General features: G+C 39.4%; 1 protein-coding gene across 1 annotated transcript in view; it reads left to right on the forward strand.

Moving 5' to 3' along the window:
• Window positions 1–9,861: 9,861 nt before the first annotated feature.
• Sacm1l (SAC1 like phosphatidylinositide phosphatase) overlaps window positions 9,862–12,560 on the forward strand; it is a 38,833-nt gene continuing 36,134 nt past the window's right edge. The window contains exons 1-2 of the mRNA XM_038322372.1: window positions 9,862–9,915; window positions 12,080–12,204. Coding sequence (XP_038178300.1) covers window positions 12,184–12,204 — 21 coding nt within the window. The 5' untranslated portion in view covers window positions 9,862–9,915; window positions 12,080–12,183. The remainder of the gene's footprint in view (window positions 9,916–12,079; window positions 12,205–12,560) is intronic.

The raw sequence follows: 12,560 nt of genomic DNA on the forward strand, positions 1-12,560 counted from the left end.
GTGTTTTTCATATAGAAAACAGAATCTGTTTCTTTTTCTTTTTGGTTTTCTGAGGCAGGGTTTCTCTGTGTAACAGTCCTGACTGTCCTGTAGCCCACTCTGTAGGCCTTGAACTCCCTGAGATCTGCTTGTCTCTGCCTCCCAAGTGTTGGGATTAAAAGCATGCACCACCACTGCCTGGCTGTTTTAAAAGACAAAGAGTCCTACTATATATCCCAGGCTGGCCTTGGATTCATGATTGTCCTGCCTCACCATTCCCAGTGCTACAATTTATAGACATTGGTGAACATGCTTAACTTTGTAGGCTTCTCACATAAGCATGAATAATGTCAGACACAGTAAATCTGAAATTGCAAAAATAGAAAAATGCATTATTGGATAATATTAAAGCCACCCTGCACCACCCTTCTTCTCTTCAAATGTCAGCCAACATAAAACCTAGGGTGGGCAGAGAATACTTTTAGGTATATCTAGCTTTTTGTAGGCAGAGCCTTCTCATTCATTTCCTGGCCACTCAGACTCAAATAATCACACAGAAATTATATTAATTACAACGGTGTTTGGCCAATGATTCAGGCATATTTTTAGCTAGGTCTTACATCTTGAACTGGCCCATTTCTATTAATCCTTGTATCGCCAAGAGGCTGTGGCTTACCAGGTGAGGTTTTGGCTGGAGATTTTCTCCTTTGGCAGCTACATTGTGTCTCTTTGACTCCGCCTACTCTCTCGATAGATAGATAGATAGATAGATAGATAGATAGATAGATAGATAGATAGATAGATATCTCTTCCAACCTGGCTATATTCTGCTAAACCATTGGCCCAAACAGCTTCTTTATTAACCAATGGTAATAAAACATATTCACAGCATGCAAAAAGGAATCCGACATCATTTTGACATTGTAAAATGACTTTATCATCTACAGCATACACTGATGAGAACCATGCTGTTAAGCTGAAAATACATAAATAAAGCATTCCATCCCCTACCCCCCCCCCACCCAATTGCTTTTAAACAAAAAATATGCCGGGTAAGTTTAGGATTGTGTATCAGGTTGCTTTCATAGCTGTTCTCAGCCACATGTAGTTCACATGGTGGACATATCTGTTAGATACTGAAGCAGGTGGTAGTTTGCTTCTGAAAAAAATACCCTATCCTGAGCTGGAGAGATGGTTCATGGTAAAGAGCACTTGCTGTTTTTCCAGAGGACCCTAGTTTTTTCCCATCACCCCCATAGGGTGGTTTACAACTGCTTTGTCTCCAGTTCCAAGGAATTCAAAACTGACTTCTGGGTTCCACCGGCATCTTTATTCTCTCTCTCTCTCTCTCTCTCTCTCTCTCTCTCACACACACACACACACATACACACACACACACACACACACACACAATTGAATAATAATAAAACAAATCTTTTGAAAAGAAGGGGAAAGAAATACTATTTCCTCAGGAACTCACCTTTCTTAAACATTGTCACAGCTATGCTTTAAGAGAAATGTGATGAAGCCCAGAGAGCAGATGCCATCCAAGCTCACTGCAGTGAACATATGTACAGTGTACACTCAGTATTCACTCAGCTTTGCATGGAGGGCAGGGTGTGGCTCAGTTGTAGTTTTCTTTATGAAATTAGGCGCGGATGATAAAGGTTTGTGTCCAGAGGAGGCTTTAGGAGGTCATAGTAGAGAACCCTGCTTGAGACAGGTTCTCTTGAGCCCAGGTTGGTTTTGAACTCAAGGATTACTTGAGTTCCTTCCTTGTCTTCCTGCTTCTATCTCAAAGGTGCTAGCATTACTGGTGCACTACTGTACTGGCTACCATAGTGGGCTTGAGGAGTTAAGATCTGGTTTGGAGGATTCTGATTGTTAGTGGGTTTATAGTCTTGTTTTGTTGGGTCACAATTGTAGCTATCTTGGGATACATGTGAGCCGTAGACCTGATAGGTTCTTTATTTTAGTTACCATGAAGTCTATGCTGTGCAGTTGTTAGTTGAGAGTGCAGTATAACTTGTTTATGGGTTAAGTTTGAAAACTTCCTGGCAGAACGTGGCTTCCATGATACATGTTAAAATTAAATTTCTCATCAGAGAACATATTTTTCTCTCTTCTTAAATCAGTTTTCAAATTTGACCTGTCAGAAATTAGGGCACCAAAAGGTAGGGAAATCGGTAGAGGGAGGGAAGAGGAGAAAAGAAGGAAGGGAAAAAACCCGAGTAGACCTGAGGAGTGTCAGACCTGAAGCCCACTGTTAGCTTTGCCCTAAGTGTCCTAAAGTCTACCTTAATCCACAGTTTAGTTTCTGAGGATATGTATTAAATGACCATTGTTATATTACTAGTAACATTTTCTTGGCTAGGATAAAAGAAAATGTTTAAAATTGTTTACTCTGTGGGCTAAAGCAGTGCCTTTGTCTACAGAGTGTGACCACTGGTGAGGATGTAGAAGCAAGCGGCAGTAAAACCATGCACGCCAGCAACAATTGCATCACGGAATATTTACTTGTTTATTTTTGACTATAAGTACTTGCTTTAAAAAAATCTCATCAGCTTTTGTAATGAAGCCTAAGGAACATTATATAAAGCAGCTGTATTTCAGGTCAGAGTTAAGGAGTGGTGGGGAATGAGCAGAGGGGAAGGGCACAGGAAGAGCAAATGGTGCTGTGCTTCTGTGTCTAGCAGGATCCTAAGTCATAGTTACTGCCCTTAGAAATATCAGTTAGCTGACAGCATTGTTCATGCTTTTAATCCAAGCCTAGAATACCATTTTTAATTAAGCAAACTTTTATTGATAAATTTCGCCTGATGAAAATCCAACACCAACGAAAGAAATTATAGCACTGAAGCGCACCTTCCTCTTATAGAACACATCCCTGTTCTTCCTCTAGTTTTTGCTGTATCTACGCTTTCTGCCATACAAATTAGTATAAGTTTTCAATGCCAGAATTCTAATTTTATTTTTGAGACAGGATCTCATTGTGTAGATCAGGCTGGCCTCAAACTCACAGAGATCCTCCTGCTTCTGCCTTTTGTGTGCAGGGATTAAAGGCGTGTGCCATCAAACTGGGTCCAACCTTACTTGATTTAAACCAGGTAGATTTTGTGTTCAAAACCTGAAAAATGTGTTTGTTTATAAATGTGGAAGAAATAAGAGAGAACATTTTAATTGCATTATCAGAATAGTGGTTGGGCAGAATCTGCAACTTAGGTTCTAGCAGTATCTCTCTGAGAGTTAAGACCAAGGGCTCTTGTGCTAGAACTCTGCCTTAATCTATCATTTGATCTCTGACATTATATTGAATAATCATTGCTGTATTACTAATGATAAAAAATGCCACTTGGGACAATTTGGGGGTGCCTAATGTTGGCAACAGTAGGGCAGCACAGTAGGGTGAGGTGTTTCTTATTCATCTCACCAAGTGACTCCAACAACCAACCACTTGTAGAGCCACGAAAGGGGCATTTGTGCCAGCCAGACCTTTATCCCTGCTCCACCTGTTCTGCCACTATCCCGTTAAATGGATCACAACAGCAACCCTCTGCTAGTTACTAAGGAAGTGCTGCCCTCTCCAACATGGCTGGTGCTGCACTCTCGGTAGCCAGAGCAAGCAGTTTTAGACCTTCTGTAGCTTCCCTAAAATGTCCATGGAGTGTTCAAAATGGTCAGTGTTTTTTCTTTTTTCTGTCTGTCTTTCTGTCTTTCCTTCCCTCTCCCCCTCTCTCCCCTTTTCTTCCTCCTCTTCTTTCTTCTTCTTCTCCTTCTCCTCCTTCTCCTCCTCCTCCTTCTTCTCTTTTTTTTTTTCTTTTTCTTTGCTCAAGACAGAGCAGCAAGTGAGAGTTTCTGAGCTGGCAATTAGAAAGTCAGATTATCTTGTTCCCCCAGCACCTTTGCTTATTTACAGGAAGGTGTACTTAGATAAGAATTTAAAGAACTTACCATCAACAGTGAGTGTAAGAGACTGCTTTAACAGTACTTAACATATTTGTAGTGTCCCAAGGAGAGGTTTCCTAACCTTCATCTATCTACTTGTAGGCTCATTCTGGCCAAGAGTTAAGGTGAATGTTACTTGGTTCTGTTGGAAATGGTATTGGTGTCCTGTTGTTGTCAAATTACTATAAGCTACAAATATCTTGGTTAGTTTTTCTGGTCAAACTGACAGAAGCTGGTGTTGTGGGAATTCTTTCAGCCAATAGCCTTTGATACCAGCCCATCTTGGGCACGGTCTGAGGAGGTACTATAATCGCAGATGAAAAGCGTGCATGGCCCTTTTTTTCTGCTGAACTCAGTTCCCAGCTTCCAGCACACACAGAGAACTGTGGATCACGCTATTCTTACTGTGAATTTTGTCCCCAAATAAATAAATCTTTGTTATACTCTATTCTGAGCTATTGTGGAACTCTTTAGTAACCCTACAACTAGAGTCATTGGGAAGGTAGAAATTCAATTCAGAAAACGTTTCCATAAGAATTTCTTGTAGGTAAGCCTGTGGGGCATTTTTTGATTAATAATTGATGTGGGAGACCCAGTCCACTGGTCCGTGCTACCCCCGGGCAGGTGGTCCTGAATAGTATATGAAAGCAGGCTGAGCAAGTCAGTAAGTAGCATTCCTCCATGGTGTCTCTTTTAGTTCCTACCTCAAGGTTCCTGCCTTGACTTCCTCTCTAAGTTGCTTTTGGATATGTTGTTTTATCACAGCAGTAGAAAGCAAACATAGCGTATTATCTCATAACTAAGGTTTTAACAGAGCTGTGTTCAGGACTAAAGGCTAAAAGGAAGAATTCATTTCCAAATTCATTTATATTGGTGGCTCTTGTCTCACTACTTGTGGTAGAGGAGCCGGTGTCATCATTTTCTTCAGACTGTCAGCCTGAGATTCGTCTTAGCTTCTCAAAGCCCCTCTCCTGTCCTTGTACTCTAGCCCCTGTACCTTAGGACCCATCAGTAGCTGGCTAAGAGGATGAAACTCCTCTCTGCCACTTTTCTGACTAACAAGATCATATTGGGTCCTACCCTACCATTGGAGACTTGCATCCCCCTTTTATTTTCATTTTTTATTTTTGGTTTTTTGAGATAGTATTTTTCTGTGAGAAATCCACCTGTCTCTGCCTCCCCAGTTGCTGGGATTAAAGGTGTGTGTCAGCCACCACCGCTTATCTTCTTTTAAGAACAGTCTGTAAGTACACTTAATTCCTTCTTTAGGACAGTGCCTACATAATCAGGAAATAAGAATCTTAGGGTAACTTTTTAGAATTCTGCACAGTTACCTCTATAAATAATTTTCCCATAAAGCTATTATTTGTTCATCACATTGTTGTCTGTGGATTAACTGTTCCAACTTCTAGTTGTAAATATGGCTGCCAGAAGTAGCAGAACTCATTCAGCCAATAACCATTAAGATACCGGCCCACTTTGGGTGTGGTCTCATGTACTATAGGTGCAGAGGAAAAGCAAAGCGTGCATGGCCACTTTTTCCTCCTGGATTTAGTTCCCAACTCCAGCCCAGTGCACACAGAAGACTGGATTGCTACCCTTACTGTGAGTTTATCCCCAAATAATAAACCTTTGCCATACTCCATTCTGGGCTATTGTGGACCTCTTTGATACTACTACAATTTGGCACCCACACCACTGCCCCCCTCCTCCTGTCCTACGAAACTGAGCTACTGCTCCAGCAACCCCACGACTTGGCAGCTTCCTGCCAGCCTGTGCCCACATGGCTTGGTTTAACTACCTGCCTACTGTGCAGCCTTACCACATGTTTGAGCTACTGCCACCCATGGCTTCCTGCCACAACTGACCACCCAACTTCCCAGAATGGATCTTTAAACTTCCTGTTTCACTGAAAAGTCTGCCACATATGGGCATGTAGGCTGAAGATGGATGTCCCAACATTACGAAAGAACTTTTCGTGACTGTCTAGGCAACAAGATGTCTCTGTCATTTCTAAAACTTTGGAAGTTGCTTACAGTGTACTTCCTGTTTACTTAGGTATTATTATATCCTTCTAGGGTCTTTGATGGAGTTGAAGAGTTGAAGTCTAGATAGTTATAGTGTTACTTAGTTATGATAAAAGATAAATTAGATATGGAACATTAAACTCATAAAGATAAGATAGATGATAGAATATTTTCTTTAATTTTTGCCTAATGCAAATAGACTAAATATTATAACTATGATTCTTGATAACTGTTTTATATATGTAATTTTATTATGTTAAAGTTAAAAATTCTTTTAAATTAGACAGAAAAGGGAGATGATGTTGATTTCCTTCTGTATATGTGTTGCTTTATTGGTTGATGAATAAAGCTGTTTGGCTAGTGACTTAGCAGAGTAAAGCCAGGCAGGAAATCCGAACAGATATATATATATAGATATAGATATATATCTATATCTATATATATATAGATATATATAGATATTACAGATATATATATAACACACACACACACACACACACACACATATATATATATATATATATATATATATATATATATATATAGAGAGAGAGAGAGAGAGAGAGAGAGAGTAGGTGGAGTCAAGTATATGCCAGCCAGCTGCTGAGGAAACAAGACATGTAGAAAATGAGGTAACGCCATGGCCATGTGATAATACATAGACTAATAGGAATGGGTTAAGATGTAAGAGCTAGCTAGAAATACACCTGAGTCATAGGCCAAACACAGTGTTGTTAGTAATATAGTTTCTGTGCAATTATACTGGTCTAGGTGGCTGGGAAGTTAAAGTGCGGTCTGTATACACCTGTCTTCTAAAGCCATCTCCATTCTGCGTTATTAGGATTAGGGCCTTTTACTTTTCATATACTCATAGCTTTATAAATAAAAAGAATTTTTAAGCAGCTAATTTTTTAAAAAACATTTATTGATTGTATGAGTGTGCATGCATGCCATGGTGAGCCTATGAAGGCCAAAGGACAGCTTTTGAGAGGTGATTCTATCTTCTTCACACCATGCCAGTCCAGTCTTAGGGTTTCTATGGCTGTGAAAGAGGACACATGACCACAGCAACTCTTACAAAGGAAAACATTTAATTGAGGTGGAGGCTACAGTTTCAGAGGTGCAGTCCATTATCATCATGGCAAGAACATGGCATTCCTGCAGGCAGACATGGTGCTGGCTGTATCTTGATGAGAAGGCAACAGGAAGGTGACATGAGGGTCACACAGAGTGAAGGTTGAGCAAAGGAGACCTTAGAACCTACCCAACAAATGGCACAGCCCTTCCAACAAGGCCACACTTACTTAAACTAGGCCACACCTCCTAATGTACCACTCCTATGAGATTATGGGGCCTGTTACATTCAGACTACCACAGTCTTGTTTTTGCTTTAGTACTTTTTTGTTTTTTTAAATTTCTTTTTATTGAAAATATTCATTAAATATTGACATCTAGTTCATGTACCCAATGGCACATATTTAAAATACACAGTTGGTAATGTTGAGATTTTTAGACCATCACTGCTTGGGTTAAGATACAGAACGCACCCACCATCCCAGGAAGTTTTCTTGTGCACACAGTCTTCGTTTTCCTCCTTCTTCAGCACAAGTTAAACAGACATGTACTGTCCTGGTTGGGCTCTGACCATGCCACTCTGGGTAGTTACTCAGTAGATAGAAACACAGTGACTGAATGTTCAAGATTGTTCATGGCACCTTCATTACTAATATCCCAAAGCCCAAAAACCAGCCAGATACCTATCAAAAGGGAATGAAGAAATGGTGATGTGCCCGTTCAGTGAAATAGATCTGGTGGTACAAGGGAACAAAGCACTAAATACTGACATTTTGCTTTCTTCGTGTATAGTATTTTGCTTGATATTCATTCTCTTAGAATATTCCCTAAAATGAAAGAACCTAGTCTAATATTAACAGTTTAGTAACTAATAACCCACAAAATAGATGTTAGTTGTATTTGAATAATCAAGGATTGGTTATTCTCAGAAAACTGACAGTCAGAAATAGTAAGTATACAGTATATTCTGCTATGAGACACATCTCTGTAACACTAGATAATTTACTAGGTAAATAGAAAATTAATGTCAGTAGATGGCTGTGTAAGATTTTTCATCCACAAAGTGTGGCAGAGTCGTGGGAGGGAAGAGGAGGAAAAGGCCCGAGATTGCTATCACAACAAACCTGAAGTCTGGTGAGTCAACAATACAGACTGGGTGGGGCGGGGACTCTGCCTATGGTGGCCGCCAGTCTGACTTTGTGAGGTTAAAGTTCGCCCACTGAGTTAGCCCTTAACTATGCTGAGTTGGCAGGTCTATCAGTTTATCTCTTTGAGGAACCAACTGTTTTTGTTTTGTTTTGTTTTATTCATTTGTTAGACTTTGAGTACAAATTGTGTATCATAATGGGTTCTCATTTTTGTCCCTATTATTTTATTGTTGTCTATAAAATGAAGGGGTTTTTTTTTTTCAGGAAGGTATACATAAAGCAAAAGTTAATTTATTTTAAAAAATTTAACATTTTTAGCTAGCACTAATCTGTTTTAGTTACGTATTTAAATAATTTAGTCTTGGTGATCAAACTTGGGGCCTTGCACATACAAGTACTTGTCCACTGAACTGTATCCCCAGCCCTTAACACAACATCTTAATTTACTTGTGTTTAACAAGCCCTAAGTCCCCCAAAACTGGCTCATTTAATTCATGCTGTACATGCGTTGATTCCCTTATTGTAAGGGAATTATGAACAGAAAAAGATGAATTTTTGTGTATGGTCCTACAGTACATGGTCTGGCTCTGTACATTGTGCTGTTATTATGCTATATTACCTTTCCCATGGTGCTGAATTAATACATTAGAGAAGATTATTCTTTTCTCAAGTGATTCAAATTGATGGCTTTATAGAAAATTAAAATCTTATAGCATTAAATACACAAATGGAAAAAAATTACAGTAAATTCATAAGGATAATGAACTTAGCAGTGCCATCTATTTAGAAGTAGTGATTTATACTGCATGAGAACCTGGTTGTAATAATTTTAGTTTTTGTTTTTCAAGAAACAGTGTTTCTCTGTTTAACAGTCATAGGTGTCCCGGGAACTAGCTCTGTAGACCATGCTGGCCTCAGACTCACAAAGATCCATCTGCCTCTGCCTCCAAGTGCTGGAATTAAAGGCATGCGCCACCACCCCCTGGCTGTAATAACTTTTTACGTCATGGCTTTATTTGAACTTATTATGCTTGTCAATTTCTTCTTAGGCATATCACACCTGAAAAGTTTTATGTGGGAAGCTTGTGATGATGGAGCAGATGATGTGGCTCACCATTGACCGAGTGTCCACAGAGGTCACCCTTGCAGGTATGTTTAGTTTTCAGAGATTCCCAGAAAGATTCAGTATTGAGATTACAGTAAATTAAGACTGTCAGGGACACATCATTATGAGCCTCTTTGAGTGCCTTCTTATATAGAAAACTTAATTTTTGCTACCTCAGTTAATTAGGGGGTAGGTTTGTTTTTGAGAAAGGGTTTGCTGTATAATTCAGGCTGTTCTAGAGCTCATTATGTAGCCTAGGGTGACCAGGAAGTCTGGGTCTATTCAGACATGGATGGGCAGTTCTAGTTCATATTCTGTTAGTAGTATTGAGATAACTCTTCTCTAATCCTTATTTCTGCTTACTCTTAAAGGGTAGATGATACCTTAGTCCTCTGACATTACAAACGAGGAAGGAAACTGAAATATGTTGTTTTGAAGCCATATCTTCTTAATATCACACGTATGCTTTGCAAAATTGGAGGTCTATATTAATGATATTAATGAAAAGCTAGTTTTCAAACTAAATTTCTATTTGTGATGAGTTTTTCTTATTTTCTTCTTTTTAAGTCAAAAAGATGTCCCCTTCAGCTGTTCAAGACAATATTTGGGATACTGGGCACAATCCATCTGGTAGCAGGTAAGAGAAAGCTAAGCCAAGATGGGCAAAGAAGGTAATTAAATTGATAACATTAGATAATGAGAAAAAAAATGTTCTTCCTATCATTCATTAGGTTAAATCTCTAGGTTAGGTATTTGTCCTCGGTTTCTAAAAATAATATTCTCCAAACAGTTTTATTTATCACCCTGAAATATTCTGTTTTTTTTTTTTTTTTTTTTTTTTTTTTGTGTGTGTGGTGTGGTGTAGGGGGGTGGTTGGTTTTTTCTGACAGGGTTTCTCTGTTGTGTAGCCCTGGCTGTCCTGGAATTACTCTGTAGAAACAGGCTGGTCTCAAACTCACAGTGATCCACCTCCCAAACGCTGGGATTAAAGGCGTGCACCACCACTACTCAGCCTGAAGCACTCTTTTTAAAAGAAAAATTTCATGTTTGATTAACTGGATTTGAAATCTCCTAAATTTTCATAAATTCCTTTTTTATTTTATTTTGGTTTTTTGAGACAGGGTTTCTTGGTGTAACAGTCCCAGCTGTCCTGGAACCTAGCTCTTATAGACCAGGCTGGCCTTGAACTCACAGTGATTTTCCTGCCTCTGCCTCCCAAGAACTGGGATTAAAGGTGTGTACCACACCACCTGACAATTTTAATAAATTCTAAGAACATTTGTTTGAGACAGGGTTTCTCTGTATAGTGCTAACTGTCCTGGAAGTTGCTATATAAATCAGGCTGATCTGGAACTCACAGAGATCCTCCGAAATCTGCCTTACAGGGGCTGGGATTAAAAGCATGTATCACACCATGCCCAGCCCATTTAAAAAAATTTAATGCATTAATCAGAATATTCTATGCCTTCAACCTTATACTGATAGGACAGCAATGTTACAGTGTGATACTTGGTTTGAGTTATTAAGAAAGTATTTGTTTATGTGACATGTGGTTTGAATCTATATAGCTGGCTTTGAACTCTTTGTGTATTCAAGGCTGGCCTCCAACTCACTGTCCTGCCCTCTGCCTCCCAAGCTTTTGGGGTCATAGGGCGCGAGAAGGTTTTCATCTGGATTCCATTTGTTGAACTCTTCTTATTTTCGCTTTGTTTTTGCTTAGTCACTGTGCTAGATGAACGTTATAAAGATTTCAAATGTTCCATTTTCTTGCAATTAGTTCACAGTCTAGTGATAGAGGGTATACACGTAATAGGATATTGTAGCAGTGTTCCAGCTCTTAGGAAAGATTTATATACAGGAAAACTTTCTGCAGGGCAGCTGGAGGTAAAACGTTGACAGATCTTAAGAATTCATATTAATGCCGGTCGGCGGTGGTGGCTGACCACGCCTTTAATCCCAGCACTCGGGAGGCCCCCCCCCCAGAGCACAGGCGGATCTCTGAGTTTCGAGGCCAGCCTGGTCCTACAAGAGCTAGTTTCCGGACAGGCTCTAGAACACTACATGGAAACCCTGTCTCGAAAACCAAGACAAAAAAAAAAGGAATTCATATAATGAGAGCTGGGAATGTAGGTTGTGGTAGTGTGTAACTATCGGTTTAAGATCACAGGCTTCTGTTCTCATTTTAAAAAAGAAAGGGCAAGGGAGGGGAACTATGACTTAACGGATCAGGGAAGGAACTCGGGGGTTGCCAGGGTTAAAGACTGGCATATTGTGCGTAGAGGCTGTCATGATGTTGATGTCCAGTCATTTGTGGGTTCAGTATCTGCGTTAGGTGTCTACTGCCCCAGCACGTCTGTCCCACCATTGAGAGTGGTCAGAAGAACGAAGGAACGGTGCAGAGAGCCCTGCGCTCGTTAGGTCTTGTGACGTCTGTGTTTTAGGAGCACAAGCTTGGGAAAAAAATATTTTCTGTCTCTACACTCTATATAGCTTAAGCTCAATTCAAAGGTTTGCTTTTCTCTTTTTGAGAAAAAAATGGCCTTTTAAGAGGAAAATTTCAAATAATATAGTACTCTTTATATTCATAAATTTTAAGAATGCTTTTAAAAAATGGGCCTTTTATCTGAGTAGCTAAATGCAGTCTCATTTTTGCCAGGCTTACAGATAAGGACCATTCCTTTGTGGTTTCTGTTTGTCGGTTTTTGTGATCCGCTAAGACTCTAACCCAGGGCCACCTCACCCATACTGAGCATCTTATTTATTTATTTATTTATTTACTTATTTATTTATTTATTTTGCAGGTAATTATCTTGTTGTCATTACCAAAAAGATTAAAGTAGGTGAATTTTTTAATCATGTAATCTGGAAAGCCACAGATTTTGATGTTCTTTCTTATAAGAAGACAATGTTGCACTTGACTGATATTCAGTGTAAGAATTCAGAAGCAGTTATTAATTGCAAAACTCAAAAGTTCCATGGAGGTAGGGGGTTGTAAAATGTAGATGGATTTCTTATAAACCTAGTTATTAAACAAACTTACAGATATGAAATTGTTCTACTAACTTTCTACTATCTAATTTTATTTCATTGGTTCTTTTTCTTTTCTTTTTTTAAAGAAAACTGTCTTTTTCTAAGGGGGCTGGAGAGATGGCCTCAGGGTTAAGAGCAACTGGCTGGTTTTACCAGAGGACCCTAAGCTCAATTCTCAGCTCACAGTTGTCTATAATTCCAGGTCCAGGAGTTCTGACACTTTACATAGACACATATGCAGGACAAAACACA

The sequence above is a fragment of the Arvicola amphibius genome, chromosome 3, assembly GCF_903992535.2.
Source record: "Arvicola amphibius chromosome 3, mArvAmp1.2, whole genome shotgun sequence".
NCBI lineage: Eukaryota > Metazoa > Chordata > Mammalia > Rodentia > Cricetidae > Arvicola > Arvicola amphibius.